The sequence below is a fragment of the Cebidichthys violaceus genome, unplaced genomic scaffold, assembly GCF_023349555.1.
Source record: "Cebidichthys violaceus isolate CVI_PGR_0920_01 unplaced genomic scaffold, fCebVio1.0.p SCAF_9, whole genome shotgun sequence".
NCBI classification, from domain to species: domain Eukaryota; kingdom Metazoa; phylum Chordata; class Actinopteri; order Perciformes; family Stichaeidae; genus Cebidichthys; species Cebidichthys violaceus.
In genome coordinates, this window is record NW_027176975.1 from 10,206,219 (window position 1) to 10,227,496 (window position 21,278).

Consider the following 21,278-nt stretch of genomic DNA (forward strand, 5'->3'; position numbering starts at 1 on the left):
CTTTATTTTTTTTTTCCAGCTGGCACCTCGTTTGTTCCAGAATCTTCCATCATCTCTGAAAATATCTCAAGTGTCCTGCGGAGAGCGACACACCCTGTTTGGGCTGGAGGACGGCAGCGTGGCGGCATGTGGGTAAGTTCAGTGTCAAAGCACTATACAGTTTGCTGAAGTCCAGACCTGAGGTGGATAGGAGGAGAGATGAGGAGGCAAACCCCTCCCCACACATCCCAACCCCCCTGATATTACTGCATAGGCAAATTAGGGTCAGAAGAAAGATCGAAAGGTTGTGTGCATGTGTGTGCGCGTTACATTGATGAGAAGTCATTTGGTATTTAAGCTTTAGCATGTGTCTGCACACATGCTGGTGTGTGTGTGTGTCTCCTCAGTTCTGTTCAGCATGCAAAGTTGTAATAAATCTTGTTGAGAGCGGTTAAGAGAGCTGCATGTGCTGCCGGGTGGCTCAGGATCAATATAAAGTATGTTTATTGAATCCAATAGTTGTGTTTGTGGAGAAGGGGAATAAGCCAGCTGGAATAAGTAATCAGATGTGCTTTTAAGGCTCATTACCAGCCTGTTGGGCATATAGATCTGTTTTTAAACAGCCTGCTGTATTGGACAAATTTATGCTTCAACACAGCCAACATGATATACTTGCATATTACAGCATTGTACTTGATCATCAATTTAGTATTTACAATATGTACTCTTTTTCCTCCTCAAACTTTAGATGACTTTTCACTTTTCAGCAACTAGTTCATTTTTTTTTATTTAGTTGCATGAATGTAGATGAGATGAAATATTATCTCAATTTAGTCTGGTATTTATTTTTTCTTTGGGGTTTGTTTTAAAGGCTGATGATAAGGCTAATATATTTAGGATCAAGGAAAATTGAATCAATATTTTATTCCACTATTTTCTGCTGTCACAAATCTTCTGTGATCTTTATTTTCCTGGATTGAGCATGACCATGTGACCTACAACTCGTCATTTATACTGAGGATAACAAGTATTAACAATATAATCTGAAAAGATGCGATAATCTTCAAATCTGGTCAGATTAGGTGTTAAAAAAAAATATTTTTAACAGTAAATTCCTAATAAAAAACAGCCATCATAATGGAGATGGGTATGTTTGTGTGCATTGGGCTGTGAATTGCTCCTTGAAATTAAATTGGACAATATATTGGCTGAAATTACTAATATCTGATGAGTTAAATACTAAATAGTATAAATCCTAAATTAAATAAAGTAAAAATACTAATTGCACAAGAAAACAGGAAAATGCATTCAAACATATAGCATACAATGTTGAGTTCACAGTATGCAGTCTTGGTATTATTTGTTGAAAAATATGCTCAGTCTTGTCTTTTACCAAAAGGAATTAAAAAGAGGAGTTAAGAGAAGTGTCATGCTCTGTGTTTTCTGCCATAAAACACTTATATGCTAAAACAAGCTAGCAGGCTAATACAATGAGCATTAAGAAACACTGATTCATTCACTTCAATCAGTAGTAAAGATGTATTTAAAATAATTTTAGCTGTAGTTTGATTGGTATACTGAAATTTTGATAATTACTTTTGTTCTGGCAGCCCTACTTTCCGTTCACTCTTCCAAATTCAAAATAAAACATCTGTAAAATTCCCACCAAAGAAATCCCTTCCAAAGGTGGTAATCCCTGTTACATGCACACACACATATATCTTTCTCCCATTGCTCCCTCCCTTCTTGGCTCCCTGTGTTTGCATGTGATATTTTAGGTGACTCTGGGAGGGATGACAGTTCTAACTAGGCCTATTAGGTAACCCTCAGGGTGCCCTCAGCACTGATTTGAGCACCATTAATTTTCTATTATGGAGTGCTAAAGATGTGCCCCTGCACAGTCATTCACCTGGCTTATTGAGTCTCGCACACACCAATTGTGGACTTTTCCAGGGCAGTGTTGCTGAAGGTTTAGTGCGTCCCCTCTGGGGAGCTAATTTATTATTTGCAGATATTGATCTGGCAGGATAGGCCAGCCAAGCCGTGGCCGGTGTTGACTCTGCTCTGGCCTGTAGTGACTTTAACTCTTTCCAGACTGAAGTAGACACACACTGTGGATGGTCAGTGGCTGTTGGATCACTGCTAGTAGTTATTTCAATTATTTTGCTTGTTCAATGGTTTGTTTATTGAAATGATGAACTTATGGAAGTAATTTGCAACAAGGAGAGACTAGAAAGACTATATCTTTATCTTTCTGGATATAGACCTTGTCTTTTCTTTAAAAACAGACATATACGCAGACACACATGCACACACAGACAGACACACACACACACACACACACACACACACACACACACACGCACACACAGATACACACAGACACACGCACACACGCACACACGCACACACACACACACACACACACACACACACACACACACACACACACACACACACACACACACACTGTGTGGCCTGTCCAAGGGAAATAAAATCACAGTTAAGAGGAAGGAAAACAAATTTAGAAGGTCAGACAAAACATTTATCAAGCTGTGTGTGTCTGGTGGGTAAATAACAGAGGGACAGTAAAGGGCATGACTCTGAAACCACCAGATAACCGCTGCAGATCATCACACACAATCTCAAGATTCACTGCAGAGAACGGATATTTCTCAGAGGGTTGCCTTCAGAGCATTTGCTAATATTCTTTCTCCTGTATTGCTGTTTTATTTTGAACATTAAACTGAGACAAATAACCTATCACACATCTTATAGTACCTCTCCCACTTCAGCCATATAGTTATCAAAATCTTACAGGTAGGCAGTACGGTATTTATTTAGACACAGTCTTAACATATTCAGTATATGATACAAATTTGAGAAAATGTAATTTGAAGCAGAGAAAAACCTGCTCATTCCTATGCTGATGTAATAGAAAAATAAGTTCAGCCAAAAAAATGGGTTTCTCAGAGAGATGAACAAGAGGGGACTTGAACATTACATTAAATAAAATATCCAGATGTGGTTTTTGTGCATGTGTGTAGAAAGTAGTAGTATGCTTACAGGGATATTGTCTATGCTATTGATGTCCTTAGCCTGCACAAACTCTCACACACACACAAACACATACTGTATGAATCTGGCCTCCAGCACTAGTCAAACACACACACACACACACACACACACACACACACACACACACACACACACACACACACACACACACACACGCACACACACACACACACACACACACACACATTTATGCCCAGGGACCAATAAGTTGCTTCCCACAGGCCTCAGGGCCCTTCAACAACCTCAGACTCAGCTTGGCCCGTCCCAACCCTAATTGGTATTTAATGCTCTTACTGAACCTCAGAGGTCAAACAGCAGTGTGTGTTTGTGTGTGTGCGTGTTAGTGTTTGTGTAAGGGTGCTGAGCCAAATATGTCACAGGAGGTATTACCAAGAAAGGGCAAAGAGGAAAGCTCCACATTGCACAACTATGGGGGTTTCCTGTGATGACTGCTGGGTAGCCTGAATAGATGGTGAATGATGATAGATGTCCAGAGAGGAATTATGGAGGATAATAGACCACCATTTTCCTTTATACTGGTTGTTATGATAGCATTTTACCTGATCTTTATGGCCTAGGACATAAAATAAAGGTCAGGAAATTTCCCAGGGATGAAAGTGCCTTCAACCAATCCAAATTTGTCCATACTCCCTCTGTAAAGGCGATTTCATGGTTGACAGGCCTGTCTGCTGTTGAATTTGGCATAACCTCAGAAGTTGGCCCATATTCATCTTCCATATTCATGTGAGTCACTGAAACTGAGGTCGAGGTCAGAGAGAAGACATTGCTGATGAGGAAACATGGTGGAGTGGATTTTCCACTGTGTTGCTGCCTAGTCTCTGCTAATGCTGTTATGAAAGATTGGGCAATTTGCCCATGGAGCCTTGACAGAGAGGAAGGCAGGGGGAGGCAGCCACCTCAAACTCCTATGTCTCGTTCCATGCCACTTCCAAAACTCAATTGTCTGCATTCTGCCAGAGACCACAATCTGTTGAGACGCTCCTTGCAGCGGTCTACACTCGGGAGAGGAAAGGAAAAGGAAAGCAAAAAGTTTGCAAATAAAGATGGAGGGGGATGAAATACATGAAATGGGGACGGATAACATATCACCCATTTGTGATATCATATCATTCGGTCTCTCATCTACCAAATCAGTGTGCTATGAATAAAACAGCATCGTGGGGGATTGCCTTTTTTATGCTGTGTCTTTAAATATGTAATTATCAGACTTAATCTGCTCTCAGCTGTGTGAGACAAGTCCAGCATCTGGACAATTCCAGACTGATTGACTATAAAGAGGCACGCCTTGATTGAACATAAAGAAAGGGTGGAATTTTATATCCAGCTTTGTTTACTAAAAATGGTACATGCTCTTGGTTTATCATGAATGATGATTTTTTTTATTGGATTTACATCCATTACAGAGCTTTGGAACCTGTGCCATTACAAATTGCTCTATATGTAAAAGGAGTAAATATGGTTCTAAAGCAACACAGTTGTCAATAAGCATCAAGCACCCGCCGCTGACGTTCCTGCTGTCTCATCAGTAATCAGGCCAATCTGTTTTAGCAGAAAATGGCCATACATGGCGCGGCATTGATGGAAATGTCTCATTTCAACTTCATGGTGCCTTGAAAAGGCAAAGCAAATCAGCAAATGTTCATGAATTTGACAGCAGAAGCGTGGAAATTCTATGACAACTAGTTGGATTCGGTGAGCTGAGTGCCAGCACTTTGCATTAAGTTACACTAAGCACTAATTGGATGCTACCTGGCTCTACATCACTAGCAGCTCTGAACAGGATCAGGATCTGGCTCTGACTTACAGCAAGCTCTCTGGTGTTGCTGGCTGATTACCCTTAGCAAAGGGAAAACCGAAACGATGATGAGAAAAAAATCCCTTCTCTTCTCTTGCACAAGCCCTTGGCCCTGTTGGCACTGTGCAAGCTTTTTGATTTTTCCTGATGTCCCTGAAATTGATTTTCAGCCATGATTGCATCGTCTCTCTGAGGATAATCAAAGATTTTAAATAATTGCTGCAGTATGACTATACAATGGGGAATAACAAGAATAGTTGCTGCTTCCCCTTCCTGTCATCTATAGAATAATTTAACTGAGCACTACAGTATGACTTCACAACATACCTCCTAAATAGTTCCCAGTTGTAGCCATGACACCATTTGTTTCATTGGAAATGGCTTTTGAAATCCTATGATGACAAAACATACTGTGAGGTCACAGCTTTGGAAATCTGTCTGACTTTGTCATTAAAAACAATTTTTCAGGTAGTAAATACGTAATAGCTCATTATTTTTCTTTTGTCTTTGAGAAAAAAAAAGCAAATCTCTTGATAATAAATGACTTCACTTTTCCAGCTGATTCAAACATAATTCATCAGTCATGGAAAGAAAAATTGTATGTCCTCTCAATCCCTGCTACACAAGCTTGACAACACGTCAGCTAACATTTTCCCTGCTTAATCTTGCTGTCATTGATTTAAAAACATCCTGAGGAAGTCGTTTTGTACTGTTACTCCTGGCTGCCTCGTATAAGAGAGACATCACCATCCTGGAGCCACCCTTTTGTGCCACAGTGAAAGATGGTCTCTCGTTTAACGTGGGAATGTAACCGGTGTTTGCAAGAGGAGAAACAGATTGATTAGAGGGCGAGGGAAGATTAATAAGCTGCACAGGGCAGTTATGACACCCATTGTTTCACACATGCCCTGTAGAGGTGTGCCTCCCAAAATGCATCATTGTGTAAAATATTGACCTAAAGCACATCATTACTCTCTTTCTCATATGTGCTTGCTTTGCTCTCTCCGAAGTACGCTTTTAAACAGTAATAAACTGTTCTCACCCTTTTTTGTATTTCGACAAACTACGCCGGCTCCTTGAACAAAATGTATATAGAGTATATGTATACTATAGTTTGTCAGAACAGAACAAAAACGCTGTCATGTGCTGAGAGAACAGAATCAGGGGCATTCAAAACAGGCAGAGACGGTAAGCTGGAGCTGTGGCCGACAGCACTCTGTGTCACACTCTTACAAGTTAATAAAGTTCACTTATCTGCTAGCTGAATGAGAAACTAAGAAACCCTGCTGAGATTTTAAAACATGACTGAGCCCATTTTCACACTGTGTATATTTTACATTCTATAAATACCCAAGGGCTCACAAACCAAGATCTTTTATCAGTTTTTATTGATTTATTTCTTTGATCTAAATCTGCACTAAAGATAGAAAGCCGTGCAAAATTAAGTACACAATGGCTCTGTTAAAATGTTATTTATTTACACATATTTCAAAGTGTTTATATTACACTTGTACACTAGACATGTACGTTTCACAACAGCAGATGTTCCTTTTTGAATGGAGTGAGGACTGGCTGTTACTGAGTGAGCCTGTTACTACATTACATTACATTACAGTCATTTAGCAGACGCTTTTATCCAAAGCGACTTACAATAAGTGCATTCAACATTGGTAATCAAAAGAACTACTAGTCACCAGAAGTCATAAGTACATTTCCTTTTCCAAACAAGCATCTAAAAGCATGAAGCAGAGCATAACTCAGAGCCAAAGTACAGGGCAGAAACAAGAAAAACAGTTAGTGCTATAAGTAATACGAATACAATAAGTGCAACAAGCTAGTATGAAAACAATAAGCGCTAAGTGGAAGGCTCAGGGTAGCACTTCCTGAAGAGGTGGGTTTTCAGCCTGCGCCAAAAGATGGGCAGCGACTCCGCTGTCCTGACGTCAGTGGGAAGTTCATTCCACCACTGTGGGGCCAGGACAGAAAACAGCCGTGACCGGGTCGATCGGCTGCCAGGACCTCTGAGCGACGGGGCAACCAATCGCCCCGAGGCAGCAGAGCGAAGTGGTCGGGCGGGGGTGTAGGGCTTGACCATGGCCTGGAGATAGGAAGGAGCTGTTCCTTTCACTGCCCTGTAGGCTAGCACCAGAGTCTTAAACTGGATGCGAGCTCTTACAGGTAGCCAGTGTAGAGAACGGAGAAAGGAAGTTGTGTGGGAGAACTTGGGGCGATTGAACACCAGGCGAGCTGCGGCTTTCTGGACAAGCTCCAGAGGTCTGATGGCCGACGCCGGGGCTCCGGCGAGTAGAGAGTTGCAGTAGTCCAGGCGGGAGATGACAAGAGCCTGGATGAGAACCTGCGCCGTCTCGTCAGTCAGGAAGGGACGAATCCTCCTGATGTTGTAGAGCAGGAATCTGCAGGAGCGTGTAATGGATGAAATGTTTGCCGAGAATGACAGTTAGTCATCCAGGGTCACACCCAGGTTCCTCGCAGTCCGAGTTGGCGTCACCACGGTATCATCAATGGTGATGGACAGGTCCCGGTGCGGGCAACCCTTCCCCGGGAGGAACAGTAGCTCAGTTTTTTCTAGGTTGAGCTTGAGGTGGTGTGTCGTCATCCACTTCGAGATGTCAGCCAAACACGCAGCGATGCGCGTCTCCACTTGGGTGTCACCGGGGGGAAATGACAGGACCAGCTGGGTGTCATCGGCATAACAATGGTAGGAGAAGTCATGCGAGCGAGTAACAGAACCCAGAGATGTTGTGTAGAGCGAGAAGAGAAGGGGGCCCAGAACTGACCCTTGCGGAACCCCCGTAGTCAGCGTGCGTGGTTCCGACACGGCCCCCCTCCAGGTCACCTGGTAGGATCGACCCGTCAGGTAGGATGCAAACAGGGAGAGTGCAGAGCCTGAGACGCCCATCCCCTCGAGGGATGAGAGGAGGATTTGATGGTTCACAGTGTCAAACGCCGCAGACAAGTCCAGGAGAATCAGGACAGAGGAGAGAGAGTTAGCTCTCGCGGCGTGAAGCGACTCTGTCACCACAAGGAGGGCCGTCTCTGTTGAGTGACCCACTGTGAACCCAGACTGGTGAGGGTCCAAAAAGCTGTTTTGGTGGAGATAGGAAGACAGTTGGTTAAAGACAGCACGTTCAAGTGTTTTGGATAGAAAGGGTAGAAGAGAAACCGGTCTGAAGTTCTTGACATCAGAGGGGTCAAGTGATGGTTTCTTCAGAAGGGGGGTGACTCTGGCGGCCTTGAAGGCCGTGGGAAAGCATCCTGAAACAAGAGATGTGTTGATGAGGTGGGTGAGGAAAGGAAGGAGTTCAGTCGCAATAGACTGAAGAAGAGGGGAAGGGATCGGGTCAAGGGAGCACGTGGTGGGGCGGTTAGATGTAACAAGGTTGAGGACCTTGTTAGGGGAGAGAGGAGCCAGAAAGGGTAAGATGGGGCGTGGAGATGGGAGGGAGAGCTGTGGGGGCAGGATTGGACAGGGAGAGAGGGGCTGAGAGAAGGAGGATCTGATATCGTTTACCTTCTTGTCAAAGAAGTTGGCGAAATCATCAGGGAGAAGGGAGGAAGTAGGAGGAGGGGGTGGGGGTTGGAGGAGTGAAGTGAAAGTTTCAAAGAGTTTTTTAGGATTGGAAGCAGAGGTTAGGATTTTAGAGCGGAAGAACGCAGCTTTAGCAGTAGATAGAGAGGAGGATTAAGTGGAAAGAAGAGCTTGGAAGTTAAGAAGGTCCTCCGGGAGTTTGCCTTTTCTCCATTTACGCTCAGCCTCTCTTAGGCTCCGTCTATCAGTACGCACTGAGTCCGACAGCCACGGGGCAGGTGGAGTTGGGCGTGCAGGCCTGGAGGTGAAGGGACAGAGTTTGTCCAAAGAAGAAGTAAGGGTGGAGAGGAGAAGATCAGTAGCAGTATCAGGGGATAGGAGAGAGAAGGATTCAGGGTCAGGGAGAGAGAGAGGTGACAGAAGCGGAAAGATCAGCAGGGGAGAGGGAGCGGAGATGACTCCGGGTAGAAACCATGTGGGTAGGTGGAGGAAGTGATGGAGCAGAGGATAGGGAGAGGGAGTAGGACATGAAATAGTGGTCGGAGAGCTGGAGGGGAGTGACAGAGAGGTTAGCAGTAGAACAGTGCCTAGTGAAGATGAGATCCAGCTGGTTGCCGGCCTTGTGGGTAGGAGGAGAAGAAGAGTGGTAAAGGTCAAAGGAGGAGAGGAATGAAAGAAGAGGTTCAAGCTTATCGGCCTGGATGTTGAAGTCACCGAGCAGGATGAGTGCCGAGCCATCGTCATGGAAGTGCGAGACTAATGTGTCAAGCTCCTCCAGGAACTCACCAAGAGGCCCTGGTGGGCGATACACAACAGCAATGGTGAGCTTGACTGGATAAGTGACAGTAACAGCATGAAATTCATAAGAGGACGGGGAGAACTGAGGAACAGAGACAAGAGAGTATTTCCATTTTGGGGAAATTAGCAGGCCAGTACCACCACCCCGCCTCGCAGCTCTGGGAGTGTGAGAGAAAGAGTACACATCTGACAGAGCTGCGGTGTGGTGGTGTTTTCTGGTGTGATCCAGGTCTCAGTTAGAGCAAGAAAGTTAAGGGAGAGCAAGGAAGCGTAGCCTGAGATGAACTCAGCTTTCGGCACTGCCGACTGGCAGTTCCAGAGCCCCCCCGCCACCACTCGCTCGCCCCGAGCTGAGAGAGTAGGATAGATGAGGTTAGTGGGGTCGCGGCTCTTGAAAGCTGCCCAATGTCTACGTGACCGCCGGGCAGAGGACCGGACAGAGATAGGATGCAAACACATGGTAGTACACGCTCGAGAAGTCTTAGCTTGACGAAGTCGGGCTTGAAAAAGTCGGCCTGTTGCCTTTGTTTGCCCTAGCCTTAGTTTGCCAGACGCTTGAAAGCTGACGCTTCCAGCAGTGGTTAAGTACAGCTATCTACTGATTGCTCATTGTCTGCCAGGAGTGGAAGCTCCTCCTTTGCAATCAGTGGACCAGGCTTGATCAAACAAGCCGTTTCAAACAAGCAGAAACTCAGATAGCACTTCACAACTGAGGCCACTGAGACAGGCCTAAGTACAGCTATCGAGACAGTTCAAAGCAGGTTACTTTAAAACAGGCCTAAGTACAGTTTAAAGAGCAAGAACAAGATACTTATCAAATGCAGGTGAGTTTAGAAGTTCAGCTGGTCCACCAGGATACTACAGAGTATAGTACTGCTAATAGTTTTAATTCCTGCATTATGTATTTGGGTTGTCCATCCGTCCGTCCGGTCCATTGTCATGAACGTGATATCTCAGGAACGCCTGTAGGGAAGTTCTTCAAATTTGTAACAAACGTCCACCTGGACTCAAGGATGAACTGATTCGATTTTTGAAGTCAAAGCTCACAGTCACTGTGACTCCATGTCCGTACCGTTCTTGTGATATCTCAGGAACACCTTGAGCGGATTTCTTCAAATTTGCCACACACATCTACTTGCAATAAAGGATGAACTGATTAGAATTTGGTGGTCAAATTTTGGGGAAGTGATGACATTTTGAACATGGATGTAATTTGCAACATGGCGGAGGCATACAACCACAAGGCAGTAATTGTAGTTTTGCATTATGAAGCCGCAATATTGTCAGCAATTTTCTACCTTGCTAACTCAACCTTGAGTTAATGAGTTTAAAATTGTGCCTCTTGAGGAGTCTTAATAATATCAGAGAAATCTTTTTGCCTACCAATTGAGTTAGTTTCTCAATAATAAAGGTTTTGAGTCCTAAATCCTAAATGAACACATACATTATTACAATCTATATTGAAAAACAAAACCTTTAACATTAAAAAAAGCCCACAGAAATTATGTAAACGGTCATTCCAGGACAGATAAATAAACATTAATTTATTGTACACATACTCTTAAGTGCAGCACAATGCAATGACCAGCCATAAATGTCAGTCATAAAGATGCATGACAAACTTGTTACAAACACTCATGTACTTGTGTACGTTGCTCTGTTTTAAAAGTAGGTGAAGGGAAATAAAGATACAGGCCATTTATATATCATTTAAAATGTGTTGTAATGCATAAGTGATGGCATTTGGGCTTTTAATAGACAAAGTAAATCTCAGCAGAAGAAAATAAAACTGTTACAAACAGGATTCTGTTAAGGTATTGTAATTATAACAAACAACTGGAATAATCTACTATACTCACCATCAACAGCTTTTGGATGCTGTCATGGATGGGAAAATAATGCTTTGCACAACAAAAATCTTTCACGCAAAATGTTTTTAAGTGCTAATGGCATTTCTGTATGAAGAGTGAAGTGTATTCCAATTAGTCAAATGGCAAAGCTTGATGTTATCTGTAAATTAGCTTTCATGTGAGATTTTCTACCCTTGTTTTTTCCGTTACTAGCTGGAGGCATGGCTTTGTTCCCCTTTCTATTTAATTTGCTGCCAACCTGTTTTATTTATTTCTATGGTTGCAGAAATTGCCTTTTGACCTTGATGATTACAAAAAGTAAGTGAATTGAAAAGGCATTGATATCTAGAATTCCGTGGGCTGATGCACAAGGTTATTCATCTCCCTACCTCGGTGCAGTTTCAGTTTTGCAATGGTCAGATTTTAGTTCTCGCTTTGCTGTTTTCATTATCTTAAGAGGGCAGAGGAGAGCTTTTTGCCAACGACCTTATAAACTTCCATTTCCAATTCAGTATTCCAGCACATATATGCCCACGCACACACCACACCATCTGCAACAGAGACATGCCCCCTCCCATACACACATCATACTCACACTCCTACTGAAGGCAACCTTCATATCGTGCAAAAAGTGACAATTAAAAAAAAACCCAGAGACACTGCATTTTAGCCTCTGATAACTCTCAATTGTCAATTATTTATAACTGTATTTTTTAATAATATAGTACCATACAATATAATGGGACCAGGATCAATTGATTGTGTAATAAAGTGACTGGTTATGTAAATACTATCTTAGAGTTAAGATACTCTCTATTAACAGAGTATGGGAGCTTCTGCAGCCATGCATATGTACCAGTATTGTTCTTAGGGCCTTCCACCATACAAATACATGTGAGGACGATATATGAATTAAAAAGATAACTGATAGCAGTTTTCAGATGATAGATGCCTCGTTTTACAGCTCATCTCCCTCTTTCCTCTCCGTCGCACAATCTTGCTCTCTCTTGCTCTCTGTCTCTCTCTCACACACAAACACACACACACACACACACACACACACACACACACACACACACACACACACACACACACACACACACACACACACACACACACACACAGTATAGCCATATCACTTTTGACACCTGTAAAATATGGAAGTAATGATTCTACAGTGGATGAATGGCTGAATGAGCCTGCAATAGGGCTATATAGTACCATGTTCACCTTGGGGTCACTCATTTGATTCAGGGGCTGCTAGGTAGTGATTTGAAATAATTTCCATCTAATGGTGGAGTAGAAGAGACGGAACCTGGCGAAAGGCGTCTCAATGATCCCTGGGCTCTTGGTTTCCTTCATAATACAGAATAAACCATTAAACCCACAACTGCTTCCTATACCTGCTGCTGTACTGCACACTTCCCCAGGAGGGAATTTAGTGGTAGTGGTCGTCTTTATGTATGAGTTAGTGTGCCATACAACAAAACTGAGTTTATCTTGTGCTTCTTATCTTGGTGACAGATCATTCAATCATGTGTTTACGGTCGTACTGCACCTCTTTCTTACTCTATTGTACTTTTGTACTCTACTGTACCATTTTGGGTTGCTGTAAAAGACTATTTTATTATTCCAGCAAGTAAGCAAACATGTCAACACTTTAAGATGATTCTATGCAGTGGCCTCATGGATACCTGTAAAAAGATTTTGCTGTCACATCATATTTCCCACACTATAGGTTTATGCTCACCATCTCCAAAATGTATACAGTTTAGTCTATCTGTTAGATCACTGGTCATGTTTCCCTGGCATCATAGTCCACTCATCCAGTAGTGTCGGGTGACAAAAAAAAATTGTCTTTTTTTCCTCTAGAAATATAAGTTAAATCTATATGATTTTTAAGCTTTTCACACAATGTTGATATATGGTCAATATACATTTTAATATACATTTTATCAATAGTTTGTAACTGATAATTCCATATTGTCCACCTATTTTAGTGATAGTGATTGTAGAATAATTTACATTTATCATATTTAAAGTAACTCATTTGTAACAAGAGATTGAAAAATCAGACTTTCACTTGTGTGCACAGTAAACTGTACTGTGTTGAATATACGGTGGATGAAAGAGTTGTAAGGGGGCTGTAGGGTGAGCAATAAAAGAGAAGCTGATTTGGGCTCTCCAGTGTTTCAATGTTTTCTCTGCTGCCCTTTCAAGCTTAGAGAGGCCCGGTGGGGGCTGGAGTGTGTGAGGCTGGAGTGCAGGGAGCACGGGGCACTGTGTAGGCCGAGGCTCAGCATCTGCCAGCCCAGAACGTCCGTGGTTTGTTCCTTTTCCAGCACATTCTTTCGTAATTATCTGTGATAAACTCCTCTGCAGTCAAGCCACAAATCCACGTCAGAGGCCTGGCTTACTGAACAACTCTGAGAAAGCCACATGCACACAGGGCCTTGAAGATGCATGATTGCCCTCACAGACACACAAATTTGCATTCTCACACTTAGATTCACACAAACAAAACTTTGTGCTGCAGAGGGTTTTGTTTTTTGGAGCCAAAGGAGGGAGGGTATAATCCTGGCTGCCACATTGACACTCAGCAGAGTTCAGCAGACTTCAGTGGTTCCTGTCGTGCCCAGCACTTTCCCTCTTAACACTAAGTTCCTCAAAGTCCCCATGACAAATAACCTGCTGATACTCTCTACTATGCCACAATCGGCACTACAAGAAGTCCTGCTTCTACTTCCTGGCCATGAACAACTTTGAATACTCAAAGCTCAACAGACAGAAGTGTGGGTTATTTCGTTCAATATTGACCTCCTCTCGTGTCTTTTCTATTGCTTACCTTGGAGACGTTGTTTACATTGTTCTAATTAGCCGTCCATGCATGCAAGTTGTTAAGATAATCATATTTTGTACCATATTTTGCTACAAATTGGGGCACAAAAATGAAGAACAATGGCCTGGTTTTGAGTTCAAAGAAATAATAACCATATTATTTTCTTGCCATGTTTTTTTTACAAGGGTTCTTGGATCTTCGTTTTGCTGTGTATTATCTAGTCTGATGCCAGCAGAACAGGGGCAGGGGATGACAATGGAGTGGTGTACTGTGGAAGACTGAAGGCTGTGCCAGCAGGATAAGAGAGAATGAAAAACAGGAGTGGGGGTTTCATTAGCATAACTAGCGGGATGCCCAGAACCTTTCTGGAGTGGCATGTTTACGACACCAAGCTTGGCAAGAGCACACTCATTTTATAGGGTTTATTAAGGAGACAAGGGGAGGCACAAGCAGGATTTGGGATATTGTCTGTGTGTGTGTTTATGTGTTTGCACTTGCATGCGTGTGTGAGCAAGTGAGCGTCTGCTTTTATGTGTGTGTTTGGCTGTTTTGTTTGGATGTGTGGGGTCTGAGAGGCGGTGTGCTCGGTTTCAGTGGCTTGTGTGGCGGCATCCAGCCCAACTACTTTTACATGTTTGTATTTTGGCTTAAGTGCCCTTTAAAAGCAATGAAATAGAAAGTGCATTCATAAGCCAATCCTCAAGAATGATCCCATTTCAGAGGAGCAGAGAATGGGGCTCTTTGTTGTGCTCTGTGCCTTTCATCTCTCTGAGGTCATTTTCACAGAGCAAACAGGGAGACTCATTATCAACCTGCACCTGAGAGGTCAGAACCTGAACCTTTCTCCTCTCTCACTCCCTGTCCACCCCCTCCCTCCCCTTAGCCGTGCCTCCGCTTACTGCAACCGCTGGTCCACACTCGGGTTTATTAGCGCAGAACATCTTTTCCAGTGACTGAGCTTGCCCTTATTGTCTACAGCGGTCAGGGTCAAGTCAAGGGCGCTCAGCCTAGATTGGAATCATTTGTCACATGGTCCCGGACTGGAGCTGATTTCAGCAGAGGCCAGGGTGAGGTACACAGCGGTTCCAACGCCACCTCTGACACAGGGAGCAGGGGAGAGCAGCCACCGGACTACGCAGATGGCCTCAACATATTATACAGCCACTGCTTGCAAACAACAGAGCCTCTCCTTGTCCCTATCTGGCTTGCAAATGTAAGGGGAATGAAATGGGAGACTGGATTGAGAACATAAATGGAACATACTCTCCGGGTAGGACATGTGCCTCCATGTGTGGAGCCATTTCTGGAACCTCTGTCTCTCTTTAACAGTCCAAAATTGCCACATGAGTTACCATGATAATGACTGCACCTTTTTAAGCCAGGAAGGACAAAATCATTTCCGGCAGAGGACTTATTTCTTAAATGATGTAAACCGTGCAAAGTGTTGCAATTTGGTCTGGGAGCACAGGGAAGATTTTTTTCTCCCTAGCACCTCTCTTTATGGTCAAGAGGAGCTTGCATGAACAATGGATCGTGCTGAGGTAGCATGTGGAAAATGACTTTAATACACCATATAGAATGGCTTATTGCTTTTGTCAATAGGACTGCAGAGAAGATAGTGTATTTTGCCGCTTGGGAAGGTTAGACCTGTCAAAGGGCCGCAGTGACTAATACCTGGACCCTGCTTATGAGGTCCGTAATGGGTGTGCACGTGTGTGTATGTGTGGTGGGGCGGGGGGGGGGGGGGGGGGCTGACTGACAAGCAAAGTTATAAAGGTTACGTATGACTCACACCTTGCCATTAAGCCTTAGATTAGTCCATATTTTTTTTTTACTTTTATATCTAAGGCTATTTCATACATGGCACAATATGATGTCGAGGTGGCACTAAAAGTGCTACGCCATGAAAAACTGTGAAATAACAAATATTAACAGAACCCTGAATCAAATAAACAATATGTTTTCAGCGGAAATAGTGGAAAAACACGGGGAAATGAAAGATTGAGCATCGGGCCATTTTAGCTTGTTTTCCCTCAGAGAGGGCAAGTGTGGAGGTGAAGGTCACAGAGAGACTAAGCACACAGCTCATAAACAGCACAGCTGGAGGAATCATTGAAATATAGCCCTTTGTTTTCTCTGGGCCGTAATTGGCCCTGGAGCCTTCTTCCCCTTCTCACTCTCTCCGCCTCTCTCTCTCTCTCTCTCTCTCTCTCTCTCGCTCTCTCTCTCTCTTTCCCTGTACGTGTTTTGCACCAGTATGGTGTAGTTTAGAGACCCAGACTGCAAAGGTTAATGACTTTGGGGTTAAAGGGCACACCTGCGGTCACAAACAAAACACAATACAATAAATACAGGAAACATAAACAAACATACTGGGAAATAACTGCCACAGCCATACAATGCTCCTTCCACCCACATAGGTTTTTGGTTAGCTGAAACTGTGATAAATACAGTGATAATATTGTTATATTTGATCATTCTTTGTATTATAGGTCAAGCAATATCATTTCAGATAATTTTTTCCAAATTGAAATTGATTGAACGTCAGGAGTAGGTTGTGTTTTCAACATCATATAAGAGGCAAAGAAAATACAAATTTCAGTGCCGTAGAAAGGTCAGCTATATTTTATTTAAAATGTTTTACTTCAACAAAACATCATAACATTGTCCTCATAGTTCACCATGTTATGTAAAGCAGCTAAATTATATATCTTAGTGCCCTTTTCATAATTGTTGCAGACAATAGCAAGGGGTCGGCTTATTTCTTCCTTTTTTAAAAAAAATTGTAACCTAATCAGCATACTGGGTTGGTCCAAATCAACTGACCTAGGCCCAGGAACACCCGTGGGTTTAGTTTTAACAGATGTTGAGGTCACCAAGCACTATGGTATTCTACATGAATGTTTTCAGATATTCTCATAAAAGTTCAGCAAGCAAGTCAGAGTGAACAGACGGAGCATAACTTTACATTCTGTGCAGTACAACTTCAAATTCAGTCTTCAGTTTGACTTCTAATTCAATCAATTATCAACAATAATCAACACGATTGATGAATCTATCTACTATTAATTCAAGACATAGGAAAGTCATTTTGATATTCATTCAAGTCTGTCAATATTGACACAGTAGCTTTGGCCATACAGGGGTAAGACCAAGTTAGGATGCTGATATTTGATTTGTATATGTGAAATCAAATACATGCATTCTCAGGATGTTCATTTTCTTTAAAATGACACTGGTGGAACACCTCTTGAGGGATTAGCTTTGGAAGACGGCTGTCACTCCTGACTGGAGGCCTGAGATGTCTGAGTAGAGGAGAAAAACAGTATCAGATCCAGCCAGAGATAGCAGGGCTTTGCCGTATAATTACCATGTTAACCCAGATGATTCTTTCTGATCTCTGCAAACATCAGGGCGCAGGCCCCGCCAGGCCGGCTTAGGCACGGATCTGTCACAGTGCACTGTGGGACACTGGATGTATGTTAGCTTGCTAGCAATAGGACTTGGTGTGATCTGCATATACTTTATTTTAAACCCCTTGTGTGTTTTAGTTCACACAGTTCAGGCGCTTACATTTTCAAACCCCAGAAATGTAAATTCTAAAAAAAATATGCAAATATTTATATGAAAGGCCTGTGTGAACTGTGGAATCTTCTTCATTGTTCTTGTTTTAAAATGTATTATGCCTTGCATACTTTCAGAAATAATTTTCTGATCTCCACCATGCTGTAAAATGTCAGGATACAAGATGCCATTTTTTCTGAAAACCTTATTGTTTAAAATCAAATTTTTTCTGATTTGTTAATTCTGTTTTTCTACACCTAAACCACACAAAGTAGGGATATATGAGACCCATTCCTTCATTGAATGTTATCCCCCTGAATGTGAGTGGAGATTCTGTCTTTGGTTGCTTGCTTCCTAAGCCTTATTGATCTGTGGGCGTTTTTTCTCCCCCATTCTCCAAAGTCACTAAGCTTGCATCAATTCATCTTAATCTGTTTGCTCCTTAAACCCGGAACAAGGCATGTCTTGTTTCCTGGTTGTAGGAGTCTCTCGGCTGGCTTCCCTCACATCCTTCCTAGCTGGGCTTCTCCTGGGTGGCAACAAGAGGCTTTTCATATCGAATCAAGTGTTATTGAGTTTCCCCACACACCTCTTATATTCCCCCCTCTTTTTCGGTCTCTCCATCACTTTTTTTCCTCTCTTCCATCCACTTTTAACAAAGCATTCCTTTAATGACGGTGGGATTATGGGCCAACCTTTTGCAGCCAGTCTGTGGACTAGCCTGTAATCTGACCTCATTACATCCCTTGTGACAAGCTCCTGGGTCACCACAGAGTGACTATACCTTATCCTTCTGAGAAGCCAAGCAGCACACAAGCTCCCTACCCGAGATGATACTCAGTCAACCAAGTCAGGCATCCAGGCCACCCTTTCCTCATCGCCATACCTGTCCACCAAAGCGTAATATCCCTTGATCCTGTTCACTTCCCTTAACTTCTCCTCCATTACACCACTGCCAAGATGAATGGTCGTTTGTGGGTGCAGATGAAAACACAATTGTGTGGGTCCAGGCATGGCGGTGTCACTGATAAATGTGGAAGGGACACAGGTTTCTAATTTTCTGACATAGGGAGTTAAGAGCAGCAGGCCTCTTCCCAATTACCATATAGCCACGCATACATTTACACACAGACAACACACACCACACTCTGTACTGTGTGTTCCCTTCTCTGTCTGGCCTTACATACTGTGCTTAAAGACAAACACAAGTTGCATGGGATCTGGTAGTAGGCTCTGCTTTGATAGTGTAATGTTATACAAGTCGATGTACTAAATAATGTAAATTATTGCTTTTTAAAGGCAACACAATATATTTCTTGAAGTTGAGCACCATTGTGTGCTTTGGCACACAACAACAATACAATACAGTGTATAGTGTGTTTAAAACACAACTACATTAAAATAAAGTGTATATGATGTGGTTGTTTCTGTTCAAAATGGTGGTAGGGGGCTCAAAAACAAACAACTTCTTTTTTTTATACCTTTCTTCTCCATTTATCCCTTTGTCTCTTTAACCTTCTGTGACTCCAGTGCTCCTACAGGCCACCTTTTCATCCCTCGCTCTTGCTACCCAGTCCATCCCCCTCTCCATCCCTTCACTCCCCCTGCATGTGTCCCTTCATCCCACCAGTGTTTGAGGGGCAGGTGTTGACAGCAAGCTGGCATGTTGTCAGGCTTACGATGCAGGATTGTGCGGTTGCACTGTGCTTGAGAGGACAAGGGAGGCCAAAGCAGGTCCATTACATCACCCCCATCAACACTGATTGGGCTCAGGACGGGGGTCCGTGCATGCTCATGAGCGGTTGGCCTGGCCCGGCCCATATGCCTTTAATACAGGAACAGATGTGGAGCACAGACCCTGAGCTCTCACTCCCCTTATTACCTCCTTCTGCCCTACACACTGCCTCAAGCCAGTCATGTTGTCCTGGGCCATGCTTAGTGGGCCGCTAGTTAAACAGGTTTAATGGGAACTAACTGGCATGCTTAGATGGTTGGGTGGAGATGATTTTTATTTCAGATGGCCTTCCTCCAGAACTGTCTTTGTTTTGTTCTGCACAGAGAAAAGGGGATGAAAGCAAAAGTCCAAGAGGCGATGACAGAAAAATGAATTGTTGGCAGATGATACCAAACTCGTACGTCATCAAGCGGTTTGGGGCATGATTTCTTTTACAAACACACCAAATGGACCAAAAATGGTTTAGAGAAATATGTCAGATCATATCTCATCACTTATCAAGTAATGTTTGGTATATTTATACAGTCAGTAATGATAACTGTAGCCAAAATAAACTCCATAGGCCGAAAGGATGCTGTCTAAAGATGTGTTGAACAACAGTGGTGGGACGCCCTTTCCTAGAGAATTACTAATGGTCCCAGACAATCTCAACTATGGGCACATCCATGTAGGAGTCTGTGGTGGGGAGCAGGTGGGAGAGACTCTGCCATGTCCGTGTAGTAATTTGTTGGACCTGAACCAGTGGCAACTAGGGACAGGGACTGTGCCATACCCCAGTCGGGTAACCCCATATCCAGACCTCATATATGGGATTCAGATGAGCCAGGGCCAAGACCCTGGTGATTGTAGTTTGTCACAGGGATGTTGTACCTCCAGCTGCTGTGTCAGTGAGCTAATGCCCCTCTGAGTTTTTCTGTGTGGCCAAACCAAGACTAGGCATGTTTGGTCTGTCATCTTCTTCTAGCCTTTCAGGTTGTCTAGGTTAAAGTGAAGATTGGAAGTATCAACGGAGGCATTTGCACATGGTTAGAGGGACGAACAGAATAAATTGTAAATGAGTGGATGTATGAATGTAAACACAGGAACAAGATAGACGGAGAAGGGAAACAAAAAGGGGAATAAAAAAGCAGAGTGATATGCTGATAGTGAAGCAACAGACAAGAAGCAGCAGGGGTTAACTCATATCTCCTCAATAGCATCCCTCTCCTGTTAGTTGTGCCAGAGCGGCACAGACACAGCCAATCAGGTCCTGAGGTCTCTGGCAGCTATTTCCTGGAGAGGGATTACCGACCCCTCCTATTGGGCGGGACAAGGCCTCCTGGTCTGAATTCATCAGCGACACGGCGTACGAGATGTAGGAAGCAGGTTAATAGACACTCATCAGACATCTGCCGCTGGGTTACCATCCAATAATCTTCTCCCTGGGTCTGCTGCCAGCAATTGATGACCACATTTTTCCCCTAAACCCTTCAACTGCCCTCCCTCCCTCTCTTGCTCTCTCCCTCCCCACCTCTCTGTTCCTCCCAACCTCTCTTCTGATATACACACTGTTACACACAGACAAATGCACTCTTAGACAAGTCTGTGGTTGGGTCAACACGCACACACCTTTCAACCTCCATCCTACCTATCCCCCCTTATACTCCTCTGATGGTAGCAGAATTTTTCAATTTGGAAGGCCACTTCTGATGGAGTCTGGTGACAGATTTGGGAGGCCAGTGGTGGCTCAGTGTGGCTGTGTGATGAAAAGTCAGCTGTCATACAAGAGCCAAGCGTAATCCTCCCTTCTAAAGAACATGGCCTACATCTCCCTGGCTTCAAACCACTTTCTGCTCACACCGTCAGTGTGGAACAATATTTTCTGGCTATGTCTGTTTTAGTCTCTGTCTTTGTCATTTTCCTCACGCTCTCATGGTCTCTTACTGTGTCTCTCTTACTCCCACTCTCTTTTTATTTTTACAGTTTCATTTAGCAAGTGACATTGGTGCAGCAACACTTAATGTCACTTGAATAGTTTTTCTTTGCCACTCTCTATCCAGGCAATTGGCATTCCTTTTTTTCTCAGGGGT

The 21,278-nt window shown here is 43.3% G+C and overlaps 1 protein-coding gene across 3 annotated transcripts in view; it reads left to right on the forward strand.

Annotated features, from left to right (window-relative positions):
* Positions 1-21,278, forward strand: part of LOC137867186 (uncharacterized) — a 288,647-nt gene that overhangs the window by 70,145 nt on the left and 197,224 nt on the right. For all 3 annotated transcript variants that reach the window (XM_068703649.1, XM_068703652.1, XM_068703650.1), the window contains one exon: positions 20-132. In XM_068703649.1, coding sequence (XP_068559750.1) covers positions 20-132 — 113 coding nt within the window. The remainder of the gene's footprint in view (positions 1-19; positions 133-21,278) is intronic.